This window comes from Hydra vulgaris, chromosome 12 (assembly GCF_038396675.1).
Source record: "Hydra vulgaris chromosome 12, alternate assembly HydraT2T_AEP".
Taxonomy (NCBI): domain Eukaryota; kingdom Metazoa; phylum Cnidaria; class Hydrozoa; order Anthoathecata; family Hydridae; genus Hydra; species Hydra vulgaris.
Genome location: NC_088931.1, coordinates 41,077,137 through 41,094,543, shown reverse-complemented (window position 1 = coordinate 41,094,543; position 17,407 = coordinate 41,077,137). Strand labels below are relative to the sequence as shown.

Here is a 17,407-nt window from a genome sequence, read left to right as displayed (position 1 = left end):
TTTTGCCCATTTGATTTCCTTTTATCCACACCAATTTTCCTCCTGCTCTCTTCACTGTCAATCCGAGCACTCGCATTCCATGAAAATCAAGTTTTTTCCCATCCAACATCACGCCAACATTTTTTTTTGTGACTCGAAATCCAGGATACCGCTTCTGGTAATCCAACAATGAATGCCAGCCTCATCCCTTCATCCAAGAGCTTTGCCAGATATGCCAAGCATTTTAAGTCCACCAGAAAAATATTCACTTATTCTCCATCATTCAGTCTTTGCTTTATGAACTCATATGCTGCATAGGGGTCCAGAGAGAAAGCCTCCAACAGCACAGCTTTAATTTTCTCCGCATCTTTTTTCTCTTCTGTTAAACTGTCATAAACTGAAAAAGGAGCGCGCTACAGCAGTAAAGGATAAAGGATTATCAACTTGACATCTTGCATGTTTGCAATCACCTTGGTTTGTTGTTACCAAATTGCAGCATTCGAAATTTCATCATATTTCTCAAACACATCAGAGAATTTCAAAGATGATTCCAATCAGTGCCCAGTTAGCTTGTTGATTCTTCATGAAATAAAATTACAACAATATGGAGATTATGACAAAGATTCTTCAACAACAAAAAAAAATACTCCAATACTAATATATATAAATGAACTTTAATATAACAAACTCCAATGTAAAAAGCTCCAGAAAGAATCATATATAAAATTCAACTTGGTAAACTCTAACTCAAAAAATATGTATATAAACTCTAATAAACTCTTAAACAACAACCAATACTCTCGTCTTTTTCCTTCTGCCTTCACACTCTTTTCACTCGCATTTATACACCGGATGTTCCTTCTTACCGAATGTTCTTTCATTTTTCACAACGGACTATTGCATATGTTCATGTCGACTGGTGGATTTACAGATTGTTTTGCGGTAATGCAGTTACTGATAAACAGGGCTCAATTTAACGGTCGGATATCAGACATTAACCGGCTAACACCTTAGATTGTCTGATCAATTTACAAAGTAATCTGACATTTTGACCAACAGGAATTAAATTCTACAAAATAAAGCTTGGACAGGAATGGTGTGTGATTGAACGCCATTGCTGACCACACAAATGATTTTTTTACTTACAACTTGACTACGACTGTTTAGATATTTTGATGATTTAAATGTTTCAGAAATGCGCTGACAAAAGAAACGTTAAGCTAAACTTAAACTAGGAAAAAAATGTAAAAAAACTAAAGAATAAGCAGAACAATTCCTTCCGAAAATAAAAAAATAAAAAAAATTAGCTTTAAGATAAAACTATAAAAACTTGGAGTTAATTTTACTTTTTGTTACATTTTTAACTGCATTTAAAAAAAATTACTTAAAACTTAACTTTTAAAATGTTTATTCTAAGTTACGCAAAACGCTTTTACAAATTACTTTTATTGATTAATGATTATTGATATATGCGGTATAATGCGGTAGTGGTGTAGTGGTAGAGCGCTCCCTTCATAAGCGAGAGGTTCCGAGTTCGATCTCCACCACTTCCCTGGTAGCGGCCTTGTTTGTCAAGTTTCGTGTTTCGGAGTTATAGAGTTGAGAGAGGGTTATAACCACAATTAAGTAGCCTCCTCATCTGTATTGCCCTTCTGGGCCTTGGGGAGGTGAATTAACAAAAAAAGAAATATATATATATATATATATATATATATATATATATATATATATATATATATATATATATATATATATATATATATATATATATATATATAAATGAACAAATTTTGTTTAAATTATTGAAAAGAAAAAAGTATAATATTTTTAAGTTTAACATTTTTTTCAAAAAGTTGCAAAAAAATTGTTTAAAAAAAGTAACGTAGTCTAAAAGCATCATTTTTAATCATTTCATTCTTTCATTAGTTAGTCATTTTTTGAAATCCTTTTAATCATAAAAAGGATAAACAACTCACCTTTCCCTAAGTTTCTAGTGCAAGATGGTGTTCTAAAACCATAATATTTATATCAATCACAAATGCTTGGTTTAACCCAAATTCATATGGTTAAACAAACTTACACAATATATTGTTTTATTTTTGATGAGAACACACACAGCAGCAGCACCAGATGTTTCTATTCTAGGATCTTTAAAAACATAAAAATATTTTTAATAACTGTACTGATCCTTGTAAATCGGTTCGTAGGTAAAACTCACCAACGTTTTGTCATGGTTGTAACTTGATTTTTTCTAGTTGTTATGGTATTGTTACAGATCAATTTTAATTTGTTTTAATCATTATTAATTTATTTTTTAATATTAATAATTGTATTTTTAATTATACTTTATGTGTTTTTAATCAATTTTTTTTTAATTTAAGAAGATTTCATTCTTCTGGTATTAATAAAAGTTACTCCCGGCAAAAGCATTTTTAGTGAGTTTTTCTTGAGAACCGATCATATATCAGTTCTCTTAAAAAAATTATAATTTATTTAAGCTTCATAATATGTTGATTTATTAATGGATAATATATTTATATTATACAGCATATTTACAACAGAATTCATGTAAAATCTAATGCATTTATAAACTAAAATATATTTAGAACCTATAACTTTTTATTTTATTTTAATTGGTATTCTCCAATCTTTAAATGTTCTACATAATACAATGAAAATGGATATCTAAAAAAAGCTCAAAAAAATTATTTTAAAGAATTGTAAATTTACACACTTGACGAGCTCCTAATATTATCAAAATTATATTTTGAATATTTCTCCAAAAGTACATCAACTTTGATCTCAAAATATGTGAGATTATATGAAAAATTTTAAATCCTTTTTGTAAATTCTTGTTTTTAACTTTCAAACCCTTTTGTATAGTTACTTACCTGATAACAAAAAATTAACTGATCAGTATGTTCTGGTAGGCTCATTGCAGTACAACTTTTTTGAAATTTTTATATATAAATATCAATTCTTAAAATAAAAATTCTTATAAGGTACTGTGTGAGGCGATTGACTATATTTATTCATCTAAGCCTAATCTAAAATACATGCAGGGTACATTAGCCCATCAGACAACCTAACAAAAGTAGATTAAAATTTTTTAAAAACCTATTCTGAACTTTAAATAATATTATTTATACGTAGTCTAGGGTCTTGTCAACCTTTTTCCGTAAAAAAATAAAATAAAAAAGGCTAAAAGGTTACATATCAAAGAAAAAAAAGTAAGCCAACATACCACAATGTACCCTACCATAGATGTTGGAAAGATGTTCAGGGTTATAGCAGGTAATAAAGAGGAACAAGTGGGCCTGTTTAACATTTTATTCAGTGCTGTGCTTATTTGAGGTTTTAATGTAATGTATGATTTTTAAAATATCAACTTGCAAATAAATTATTGAAGTGCATTGCAATTAAGTATTGTTTTGTAATTGATTCATATAGATGAGGTCACATCAACAATTTTATTGTTATTAATTTTTTGTGCTAAAAATAGCTATAAACATTGAGTGAATTGATTCTAAAATCCCAGAATTGAAAAAGACCTCTGGGATAACAATCTCTAGTCACAACAAATATCATTTGAGGAAAAATAAAGCTAAAATCAAATTATACTTTTTTATAATTTATTCTTAAATGATCAAAGTTACATGGTGACTAAACTGTGCTTATTTTAAAATTTGATTGTTTTAAATTGTATTACTAAATATTTGGTCATTAAAAAGATTCATAAATACTTTTTGAGAGTTTTTACATAAGTTTTTTTACATAAGCTGTTAAAAATAGTAACTTTGAAACCTGTGTCTGATTGCACCTAAACTCATGCATTTTGCGACGCAACAAATTATTATAAAAAAATGATTTTTTTAAATATTTTTTTTAAACCTTGCATGTTTCAAAGCCCAGGTTGATATACTTTTAAAGTATATCAATCTGGCTCTTAATATTGTTAAAATTTATTTTGGATAATATTAGGACCCCATCAAATGTTTAAAGGTGCCTAAAAATAATCTTTTCACACTAAATTTAAAAGTCAATTTTATTACATAGAACACATTTAAGGACATAAGCACACCAATTAAAAATATTTTTAGAACCACCCTAATATATTTGTAGATTTTATACAATGTATTTATATAAGCAATATATTTATAAAATACAATAAATATATCAGTATTTATGTTTAAATTAACAATCTATCAAAATGCACCAAAGTCTCACCTGATTGCATTTCACTATCACATTGGAGAAAACCTTTTTTTAGTGCATTCACATAATCTCCTAACTCTAAAAGATAATTCCACTGCGATAAAGAATTTTATTTTTAGCAAGTTAACTAATGTATTTGATTTTAACTGAGGTAGACTTTTGAAAAAAAAATTTGTAAGAACTCTACAAGATGCTTGAATCCATTGAGGAGTGAACTTGTATTTATTTAACACTGTTATTAAAACATTTTTTATTATATAAAAAAAATTCCTTAAAACCTTAAAATTTAACTAATAAAAATCGATTTAAATAAATAGTATAACAAATCTTTTTACTCTATTTTGTGGTACTTGTAAAATAGGTTAGGAGAAAAAGCAATAAAATAAAAACTCAAAATTGAAGGTCAAAACAGACCCAACAATTTTGGATACCAATATGAACTTTTTTTGAAAAGTTTAAGCCTAAACAGGTTCTAAAAATTTCGGAAAAAAGTTTGAACTATTTTAAACTCTTTTCATAACTTTTTTTTTCTAAAATAATAAAACCCACATTCATGAGTTCATGTTAATAAAACTATTTACTAAATAAAACTTTATATTACATTAACAATATACAACTTATCAAAGTTACATAAGTTTGATGAAGAGCCATTATCCCTAATTTCTTCTTGATTTTTTAAATTTTAACCCTTGAACTTGCACAAAAAAAAAAGTTTCGAGTCACAAATGAAGGTGTTTTCTTTTCCAAATGTTTAAAAAATATTTGGCTGAAGATCATCATTGTTGCTTACACTTGATCTACAAAACATTTTAACTATTTTTTAATTTGACCACAGGTTCTTGAAAGTCAGTTGACAATGGTGGCACCAAACTGTTTGAATATTTTGAGCATTTTTCAACTTCATCTTCTTTCTCGCAGTCGTCATCATCATCATCATCATCATCATCATCATCATCATCATCATCATCATCATCATCATCATCATCATCATCATCATCATCATCATTGTGAATAACAGTTTCATTGGTATAAACGGGTTGATTGACAGCATTTTTGTGTAGTAACAGAATGGTTTTATCTGAAAAACAATATTAATTATGCATAGATGAATTGCATGATTATAACAGATTTGATGCTCAGGTTTAGTGTCATTTTTTTTTTCATCATTCTGGCTCTGTCAGTAATAAGTAATAATATTTTTATCTAAATCTAAACAAATGATTTTAGCCACTGGCTTTGTACCAAACACCCTTAATATTCTAAGAGAATAAAATCCGAATATTCAAGTTCATGTATCTCCTGTTTAAAACTGATGTATATTCATCAAATGTAAGGCTGAATTTGCCATTATTTAGAATGATTTGTTTTAATAAAAAAATTACTTGTTTCTTGACTCGAAATATTTCATGATCACAAATAATTTGTTGACTTTTTGGGATATTATATCCTTGAGCAAAATACATTAATTGTAAAACTTAACTATTAGCAATTGCTGTAAAACTTAATCCATCAAGCGCAGTCCATCTGCTCATAACTTCAGGTAAAGTCCAGAAATAAAGTTTTTAATTCTTGGTATTTTATGAATAGGATTAGTTTTGACAGCCTCAGAGGCTAATATAACATTTTAGAATGTCAATTTTATGGGTCATTAAATGTCTCTTGTTATGCACTGTGTCCCAAAGCGGAAATAGGATATTACTTTTCTGAAAAAAATTTTCAATTTTATTATTTTATATATTTTTTAACCAAAACAAGTTAGCATTAATTAATATAAAATGTTTATTTCAAATTTTTAAGTGCGGGATTTTCAGGGGTAAAAAAACCCGGATTTTCATAAAATCTTTATATTACATAAGATAATTTCCAAATTTCTTCAATTTTTTTGTATATTATCAAATAAATGATACATAGTGTAAATTAAAAACCAAGAAAAGAAAAAAAAATGTTTGGACCATTGTTTTGGTTCTTTGTATGAGAGTGCTATTGAAGCCAGAAACAAGGAAAACAAAACTGCACGAGTTAGTCATGCATGTCTAACTTTCTTGGCAGAAAATACTAGGGATACAGCTAATTACTTGTTTTTGACAATTGATATGTACCTGTATTGAGTGTTTTTTTGAATGTTATGCTATTGTTAATATTTTTGACTATTTTTGTTAATTTTTTTTTGGTAATGAAATCTCAATATAGTTTATAATAACAATTCAAAGTCTTGTTGTTTTTTGTTTTTTAAAAAAATTAAGAAATAATTTAGTAAATTTTAACTAGTAATTTAAAAATCTAGAAAGATCTATATCATGAACTAAAATGTTATACTGATAAGCTGTTCTGCGTTGAATTTTTAAAAAAACCGCTATTTTCATAGCTACAAGTTATTAAAAACATCTACTAGAACATTGAGAAACTTTGTAAGAAACTAAAGAGCAAATAATCAGATGATAGCAGATTTGCTTATAATTTTATTAAGTTTATATTCAATGAAATTGTTTATTAATAAATCGTGTTAATGATATAGTTTGTAAAATTCTATAAAATATCAGCACTTATTGTTTTTTGAATAAAAATATCCGGACTTATGTTATATTCCAGATTAGTCAGGAATTAGTCTGGATGAACCGAAAAAAATACAGTAAACTGTTTTTTTATAAAAACTGGATTCTTTTCTTTTAAATAAAGAAATATAACAAAAATTTGATGTCTTGTGAAAAAATCAGCTCAATATGTTGAATGGTTCTTTATTTATGAGCTTATCTCTTCATTTCATATTAGAGCGACGTATAGTGTTATGGTGCACATTGTTAAGCCGAAAGTTTTTAATGCAACTTTGTAAATTTTACATTTTGATTATTTTTTGAATAAAAACATCTGGGTTGATTGTTGTAACTCTTGGGAAAATTTAAAATAGTTCAAACCTCAGACCTTTTAGATGTATTAACATCCTAGAAAGTAGCCATTTTTTAAATTTAAATAATTGTTATTTTAAGTTTAACATTTTTGTTGGCCCCTTTGTTTAAGTTTCAACAAAAATGAAGCTAGCTGAATAACGATACCAAAACACCACAAGTGATGACACTTATAAAAAATTTTAATGTATTTAGTTATGTTTAATATTTTTGTTGGCCCCCTTAAACAAAGGGGTCAACAAAAATGTTAAACTTAAAATAACAATTATTTAAATTTAAAAAATGGCTACTTATATACTACTTATAAACTTAACTCAATTAAGTTTCCAGCTAAACACAACACAAATAGACTAAAATGATAAAACATAGTTTTGAAAATATTTTCAGGGTTAAAACTTACAGGGAAAACAAGTTGAAACCTGAACACTGAAATTTTGACATAAGGTTTGAATGTTCAAACTAGCAGCCCAGACAACAATACTATTATCTAGTAACTTTGCACAAATTTAAAATTTATTAAACTTTAAAAATTTCTTAGAAATCTATCTACAGCATACAAAATTCAGCTTTTTTGGCAAACAAATGTAGAGACTTAAAAAGTATCATTTACCTCGGTCATTACTCTCAAAAACATTTTAAAAATCGAATTGAAGTTTTGCATTTTTAATAAATTATTTTCTTATAATTTATTGAATGAAAAATGGCTTTTATTACATAATATTATATTTGGTCATACTAAAAACTAATAACCATATATATATATATATATATATATATATATATATATATATATATATATATATATATATATATATATATATATATATATTAAATAAATTAAACATTTTTATAGAAAAATATATTGAAAAACAATGACTGTGAAACCATCACAAAACAAAACACTATGATAAAGTCACTGAGAAACTCATTAACATAGATTAAAAACATTACACATTTTAGGATAGACCATTGGCGGATGATATGTTAGATGTCAATTATAGTTTAATACTTTTAGTAAAAATTCAATTGTTTTAGCACCTGTTTGTGTACTAGTGAACTAGTGAACTCACAGTTATTATTTTTACACAACCTCTTTAAAGGGATCCTTAAGTGCCACGACATATTGTGTTCATATTAAAGAAAATGTTTTAAAGGGATCCTAAAGTGCCACGACATATTGTATTCATATTTAAGAAAATATTTTAAAGGGATCCTAAAGTGCCACGACATATTGTGTTCATATTAAAAAAAATGTTTAAAAAAAATATAAAATGCATATCAATAAAGCAAAGAGAATTTTTTAGAATTTAATGATAGATTATACAAATTATTTTCTTGGCTCTTGGATTCTTTATAATATAGGCGGCAATCTGCTGACTGTATTATTTATTTCATGCACATTTAATTCATAACAGTTTCAGTATATGATGTCATTGAGGATTCTTTTTTTAAAGATATCCAAGTATTTTTTTTTTGCCATCAAATTTATTTGTATAACTTTTTATGAAATCACAGAAAATTGTTGTGAGACAATTAAAAATAAAATAACATTTGGTTTTGAGATTTCAGTAGCGCAACTTGTTTTTAAGAATCATAAGTGTAAATCTTTATCTAGATTTTTATATTAAAAAGTTAGCACACTTTTACATCTTAACGAATGATATATTATTTGTCTGTATAAGAATATATTATATGGACGTGTAAGAATATATATATCAAATTTATTTTGTAAAGTTTGTATTATTTATTTTGTAAAATTTGTACTATTTATTTTATCTACTTGAAGTTTTCAAAGCGACATAATTTACTTACTTTTTAATTATTATTTGCGCCTATCCCTATTTAAGTCAGTGGGTATATGTACACTTGACTGCGATTACCTAAATAAACTATAATTACCAACAATATAATGCAATGTAACTATAAATAAACAATATTAGTTAAAAAACAGAAAACTAGTTTGAATAAAACATTTAAACTTAAATAAAATAATGTCCAATGAAGGAAACAAACCCACTACCTAGACAGCCGCGCCTCAAAATTAATTATATTTTTTATATGATCAACATATAAAGCTTATTAAAAAAAAAATTAAATAAGCAAATATGTAGATTTATACATTTTTATTAAATCTTTTGCTAAATCTTTTTTAAATTATCAAAATCTTTTCTAAATTATCTTTTACAAAAAATATATTAATTTAAAAATAGTCCTGACGATTGAGAAACCAAATATATTGCTATATTTTCAATACTATTATGAATATTTTTTAGAATTTAATGATAGATTATACAAATTATTTTCTGATTATTGCACAAAAAATACTTTGATATCTTAAAAAAAGTTCACAATGACATCATGTACTTAAACTGTTAGGTTTAAGTTGAAGGTGCACGAAATAAATTATGCAGTCTGCATATAGACTCCAAGTCTGATATGCATTTATTATTTAGTTTTATTCAAAAAAATTTAGCCCAAACATTTTTTTTACTTTGATATGAATAAAACTTGTCTTGGCACTTAGGGTTATATTTATTATTACTATTTTTTTCAATTTAATTTTTTTATTAACTTTACTAAAATAAAAGAATCTAAACCCATAATGATTGTCAGCAAGCAAATGATTCTATTCAAATGACTTAACAGACTTTTTATAGTAATATTATAAGTACAAATATTATATTTATAACAATATAATAATATTTATAACAAGATATTTTATAATCTAAATAATAAAACAATTACTGTTGACATTATTACTTTTTTACTTTTGACTTTCGTCCAACATTTGCGTGTTGGACTAAAGTCATAACCATTAATTTAATTACAAGTTAAATTAAAGTGTTGCTACATCAACTATCTTATAGCCTGACTTGCAAGGGAGTGCTGCTACATTGACTGACAAATAGCCTGACTCGCAAGGGAGTGCTGCTACATTGACTGACAAATAACCTGACCTGCAAGGGAGTGCTGCTACATCGACTGAGGGTTTGGTTGGGACAGGCAGTCTATCAATTAATAAAAAAAAAATTCTGGTCTTGCATTTTAATTATTACTTTTTATCAACAAAATATGGAAAAAACTTTTGAACATTATGTAAGAGTTATATATATATATATATATATATATAGTTCTATAAATTATTACATTTTGGAGTACAGAAGGTAAAAAATGATTCTTTTGACAACAAATATGTCACTTTTAATTACTTTTGACTTTCATCCAACATTTCCGTGTTGTCATAAAGCTAAAACCATTAATTTAATTTGAATTTAATCACTTTTTAAAAAAACCGCAAAAACGCAAATTAATTGACCAGAATGTTTTTAAAACATTCTGAATGTTTTTAATAATATAAACAATGTTTTTATTATTTTTTTTTTTATAATAAAAAGTTTTTATTTTTATTTTAATTTTTTTTTACTGTAAATCATGTGCGGAGTGTTACATCGATTTTCTTATAGCCTGCTGCGACAAGGGAGTATTACTACATCGACTATCTTACAGGCTGACTCGCAAGGGAGTGCTGCTACATCGACTGAGGGTTTGGTTGGGGCAGGCAATATATATATATATATATACACACATTAAAACTCCTAAGTTAGTACGATGTTATAAATAATAACCACATACTGTAATCTTCAGTCTCTAATATACATTTATGAAGATGTTCTCCACAATAAGTGGCTGCCTGTGATCCTAGAACAATAAATATATCCTATGAAAACCTAAATTCTGCATAAAACTACAGCAAAATATTTTGCTTAAAAAGATCAACAAAAAGGTAAATAAAATAGGTAAACAAAAGGATAAACAAAAAGATAAACAAAAATAAATAAAAATAAAATATGTAAAGAAAAAAAACTTTAACATAAATTATAAAAATTTAAAAAAACTTATTGTAAGTTTAAAATATTTTTTACTATTTCATAAAAATCGATTACATAAAATTTCTTTACTTTCCTATTTAATAAGGGGTACAAAAACCTATTTTCAGCAGAAAATTTGTTATATTAGATAAAAAAACTGATGATATCTGATGATAATAAACACCATCAGAAATTATTATTTTATAGATAAAAAAGTGATGACTTAAAAATCATAGTAATAAAAAAATAAATAAAAAAACAAATGGTTATCTAGAACAACATTTAATATGCTAGTACCAGGTTAGTTAACATATTTATTTTAAATTAATTAAAGTTTAGACTAAAATTAATAGCTATATGTACACGGTGGCACAAAAGAAAAGAGATTTGAGTTAACTATAATTTTTTACCTTTAAAATCTTTTTTTAGATTAACATATAAGCATAAAAATCTAAGTTAATGCAAAAACCAAAAATTTTTAACTAGTGTTTATTTTAAGCTTCACATAATTCTGCTCTTTTTAAAAAAATTTTCATAACTCTTTCTAAAATTTGTTGCTATTTATTGAATATCTGATTAAATATTTAATAAATAGCAACTTAAATTAAAATATGGTCTAAGGTTTACTTATGTAAACACATTCATTTAAATATCCTTAAAAAAAGTCAGGTGCAGTTAAATCTAGAAGCATGATGGCAGAAACCTCAGCTGTGAATATCACAGACAATCTTGCAAAATTAATCACCATAATACAATAATGGACACCATTTATGGCAACTGTAACAATAAACCTTTCAGATAATATTCTACACTAAACCACACACTTTTCAGGATGCATTAGCCTCCTTTTCTAGTATTTCTAGGACTTCTCTGCCTCTGTTTTGCAGTTTTATTTATTGACAAAGCTATTTAATTAAAATAAGTCTCATTACTTATAAGAATGTTGCAGATAAAACTAAGATTTTTCTTTGGCTTTTTGCAGAAAAACTGTTGATAATTTGTTGGTTTTATGAGCAACCTATAATTTGTTAGCAAAATTAAGCTACTGTTGATAATCTGATGGTTTTATGAGCAACCTGCAATTTGTTTACAAAATTAAGCCACTGTTATATAATCTGTTGCTTTAATGAGCAAACTGTAATTTGTTTGCAAAATTAAGATACTCCTAATAATTTGTTGGTTTTATTTCTGAATTGTCAAAAGTTGCTTAACCTTTAGTTGGAGATATTGAGTATTTCTTGAGTTATTGCTAATTATATCTGACTGGATAGTTGAGTCCAACTGATAAAACATGTTAAAAACATATTATCAATTGGTTCATTCTTGTTTCTGATGGTCCAGCTCTTACATTAAAAAAACCTCACATAAACACGTTGAGACATTAAAATTAACCAATTATTTTTAAAATAAAGATAATTGATATTTAAAGATGAAGATAGATGATAATTTTTGTTGTTTCACAGTGTATCTATTTGAGTTTCAATGTTTTATCTATGATAATCTAAAAATATGAGAATCAATAATTGAAAGTATTGTTATTACTGATCTAAAAAAAGATTAATACTAGATTTATACCATCATTTATATTTATACTAAAAGAAAATGAAATTATAGACTACCTTTCTTTTATAACTTGTAAATCATTTATTATTTTATTTACATAATAAAACAAGGTAATAATTTTGTTAATTTTTGTTTGTAATTAAAATTGATAAATTTAAAAAAGAGCTGACTATAAAATAATTGAATAACTTGTTTCTTTGTGCCAATAATAATATAATTAATTTCTAATGTAACTTTTTTTCATGTTTCAGTATTCTATTTCATATTTCAGAAATATATAAAATTGTTGAATACACTAAATACCGAATAGTTACCAAATATTTGTGGCATCCCTAATAAAAATGATGAAAACATTTTATTTGAATTCTAAATAAAAGTAATACTTAAAAGTGTCACAAAAATTTGTGATAACACTTTTAACTTGGAGAAAAATTACCACATGTAGTTACATCTTCCTAAGGATATTGTTAGGGTCATTGAATTTCCTGATGATATTGGACAGATGTTGTTTAAGTAAAAAAAATACATATGATCTCGGACCAAAGTGTACAGATGATCTTGGACTCTACAGATGTTGTTAGACAGATGTAGTAATCTTTTACCTTATTATTGACATGCTGTTTCTGTTTTCCTAGTAATTTTTTAATGATTGATTTCCTAAATTTCAACAATTTACTATAATTTCACTGGAAAGGTGGTGAGGGTGGGGTTCAAATTATAAAAATGCTCAATTTATGTGAAGCTCAATTTATTTTTTGAGAAGTTGTCTTGAATAATTTAGTTATTACAATGAATTGGACTGTGCTTATTCCTAATACAAAAATAAAAAATATTGTCAAATGTTACATTTGTACATTATGTATATTACGTACTTAAATTTATTACTTATAAAATATGAACTTTATATTTATCAAACTAGAAGAAAAATTAAAAACTTCAACAAAAAAAAATTAGAAACTCAAGAAACAAAAAAAACTATATAAAAATTCTGAAAAAATTTCAAACTCTACAAACTAAAATTTATTTGTTATTGTAATATAATCATTCACATGAATGCTTTATACTTGCGCTGATCTTGTTTTTGGGATATTGATTACTAAAATTAAATTCAACAATGGTACCCAACAGACATCATCTCTCGGTGGTCAAATGAAGCTTTAAGATGGACTATGAGGGTGCATAAACTTAATTTGGATATTTTTTTTAATTATTATTATTATTATTATTATTATTCACCTCCTCAAGGCCAAGAAGGCCACTACAGATGAGGAGGCTACTTAATAGTCGTTATAACCCTCTCTCAACTCTATAACTCCGAAAAACGAACCTTGACGAACAACATAATCATTTGTAGTAATATCTATCTCTTTAACCATGCCTATACACCAAAGGAAATCATACTTACATGCAACAAAATCATTTACATTTAGTACAACCATAACATTAGGAACTGCTGCTTTTAGACGGTATAAATCTGTCTGCACATTAATGCTCACTTGTTCTTTTCGAAACTAATTTCAAAGTTTGAAACAGGTATGCAATAGTGGCAACTTCTATTCTCTGGAACAGTTTTTCTACATCAAATTGTTCCTGTAGCTGTTGTTGTCTTGTTGTTGCTGTACCACCTATACCATCACATGGAAATTTCCATGGCTGGTAGCAAAAAAATATCCATTCAGCGACTATCTGGAAATCTTTTTTATGGTAACATAGATTTAAAAAGTTTTTATAGTTTTTATAATGGGTAGAACATCCATCGCAGAAATAATAAACTTTAAAAAACAGAATAATTTATGCTGAATAATTAGTTTAGAAATTCAATTGAAATAAATAACAACTGGATGTAATGTACATCGTTTCTCATTAATTAAATTTAATTTCTTAATTAAATTTAACTTCTTCTTCAATCTCACTTAATTCCTGATCTAAAAATGCCTTTAAGCTATCAAAACTTATTTGTTTTTTTTTCATTAAAATTGTCAATTGATCAGGATCATTTGCTTTTTTTTTCCAGTAGGATGACTGAAAAAATTTGGGGCTACACCAAAGTTATCTGTATTTACTCTGTTAACACTTGCGAATCCTCTTCCATTTTTGTGTAGGCTAATTTTCTTTTTGCTGTTATAACTCATTGATGTTTTACAACTCCATAAACTTTAACTGGTGAGACTCCAATTAATGATAACAAATTGTTTAACTGTTGTTTATTATAAGATTTACCTTTCGTAAATGCTACATCACCATCAATTTCATTATCAGAAACTTCATTGTAATTTGACAGAAATTGAATATATGAGCAGCAAAATTTCCATCCTGGTTTACAGTCTATGCTTTTTTACTTAAGGTTACGTGCCATTTCAAAAGATATGGCTGTTTAATCTAAAATAAAATCATAAATGATTAATAAACATTAGGCTCTGCTTCTAAATTGAAACAATAAGCAAACTAAATTTTTTATATACTACTATTATATATACATATATATTACCTTTAACCTTCTTTTTGTGTTTTTTTAAAACATTGCAGCACTTATCATTCTTTAGTATAATTATCAGTGCTAAAGCCTGCTCGTGATGATAACACATTGTCTTAATCTATTTGTATGATGTAGTCTCAAGCAAATATAAAAACCCTGAAAATCTTTTTCTAGGTTACAAAAATCATTTAAATCATGTTTTTGTACAAAAAATATTTTGTGACAGTCATCAACTAAAGCTTTTCCAAATCCACAAGGTTCTATTTTATTAATAAACTATTATTAATTATACCTATAAAAGATACAAGAAAAATGAATGACATACCTAAATTAGTAACTTTTTTTTAACTTTTGTAAAATTATTTATTTTTTGTAAAACAAAAACTTTTTTTATATATGTAAAAAAATTGCAGTTACTTATATTTATATTTATTTTAACATTAAATTTAAGTTTAATTGTTCAGTAAGAATATTGCTAAGTTATGTCATGCAAAAAGACCACTTTCCATTTTTTTTACTTTGGTCATTCAAAAATAAGAAAAAGCATAAAGAAAAAAAATGCAATTTCAAGTTTTAACTTGCCCCCAGTGAATTATAATAAATTTTTAAAGTAATATACAGAAACAGCAAATCAATAATAACTAAGGAACAATTTGATATGGTTAGAACTGTTTTAGTTACATTATTGTCAACTTAACTATTTTTGTTTGATTTTTCACAAATACTGTTTTATGAGTGAAAAATTTATGAAGATTTGACTGTTTTCTTTTCTGTTTTAGAAAAAGCCACTCTCCAATTATTATTTAATAACTCTTACTAAACTAGCTAGGATGACATCTAAAAATAAAAAAATCGAGCTAATATAGAATTTTTGTAATTGAACTTGCTGCAGTAAAATTGTGATTAAAGTTTAAATTTCACGTGCTATGTTCATTTAAAAATATTTTAAACTGTTTTATCGGATTCCTTGCCTCAAAATATGTAAGTGTACATATTTTTAGCTTTCCACTACACACAGAACAGAAAACAAAGACCAAAAACATTTATCAAAATGGCATATTTTAGTTGGCTCAAGGTAAAATTAAAAGATTTTTAAAAACTTTGAGTGGTATAAAAATCAGCAAAATCTGAGATTTGGGGTTGCATTTAATAAAAAAATTGGACATTTTCACATGGAATTTCCCTGTGTGTGTATACACACACACACACACACACACACACACACACACACACACACACACACACACACACACACACATTATTGTGCTTAAAACTATTACAAACATTATTTATTAAAGGTCAAATCTATAATTGGTGAACAATAACATCATTTTTCATAAAGTTTAAGGTAAATTTTGAAAAAAATTATTTGTTTTTATAATTTCATCAGTAGAAAAAATATTTTAGCTTTTAATTATTATAGCCATTTTTTAATCTAAACAAAAAAAGCTTCACTTTTTTTTGTTAAACTATTTTTTTTAACTAACTTTCAGTTTATTACACCCATTTTAGAACCATTAAGACATGAAAAGACTTTTCGAACATGAGATAATGTTGCAACTTTATTTATTAAACAAAAAAAAGTATATATTTAATCCAAAAAAAACAACAACCTCCATGTCCATCGAAAACAGCAAAAAAAGCAGCGTCTTTATCCTCTTTCATTGAAAGAATATTTGTATGAGCATCCTCCATGTCTAAAGATAAAAGAATACTTAAGATTAAAAAACTTATGTTTTTGAGAATAATATAAATGAATGCATTTAAAAAAAAGAATAGATCTGACTTTGAAAACCTACTAATTCTCCAGCCTTGCATTGATGATGAAGCACATTGGAAATGGGAGTTAGAGATGACAGATGTTTCCTTTGTTGTTGCAGGTTCTGAGAGATGTTGTCCCATTATAAATCATACAGTGTAAATTTTTGTACTTAAGTTTTACTTGAAAAAAGCTATGTTTAAAACGAGTTATTAATTGCTATATTTTATAATTAACTCTTTTTACTTTTAAATATTGTGTATACATTAAGATGAAATGAAGCAGATCTAAAACTTATAAAGCATGTCATTATATAGATACTTATTTTCACCAAAAATTGACTTAATGTGAATAATGGTCATTATGCATCGTTCACAAATTTCCAAGTTTGATAATGCGTTGACAAGTTTCTGTAACGTAAATATTACACTAACTTCATAAAAAACTAGGAATTCTAATAATGAATTTAGATTCATTTTAAAACGTATAAATAAAGACGTATTATAAGGATTATAATATTATCATAAAATAATATTATCACATTATCATAAAATATATAAAGTTTATATGATGACATATATCATAAACCGGCATATTCTAGAAAGTTTTTAGTAAAGATTAAATTATTATCAAATTATTGAAA

General features: G+C 26.0%; 1 protein-coding gene across 2 annotated transcripts in view; it reads right to left on the bottom strand.

Annotated features, from left to right (window-relative positions):
* Nucleotides 1-16,979, bottom strand: part of LOC100211184 (probable protein phosphatase 2C T23F11.1) — a 51,977-nt gene extending 34,998 nt beyond the window's left edge. For both annotated transcript variants that reach the window (XM_065813269.1, XM_065813270.1), the window contains exons 1-5: nucleotides 16,805-16,979; nucleotides 16,619-16,702; nucleotides 10,731-10,796; nucleotides 4,207-4,272; nucleotides 2,060-2,127 (exon numbers count right to left, since the gene is read on the bottom strand). In XM_065813269.1, the coding sequence (XP_065669341.1) occupies nucleotides 2,060-2,127; nucleotides 4,207-4,272; nucleotides 10,731-10,796; nucleotides 16,619-16,702; nucleotides 16,805-16,907 (387 nt within the window). In that variant the 5' untranslated portion in view covers nucleotides 16,908-16,979. The remainder of the gene's footprint in view (nucleotides 1-2,059; nucleotides 2,128-4,206; nucleotides 4,273-10,730; nucleotides 10,797-16,618; nucleotides 16,703-16,804) is intronic.
* Between the last annotated feature and the right edge of the window lie 428 nt (nucleotides 16,980-17,407).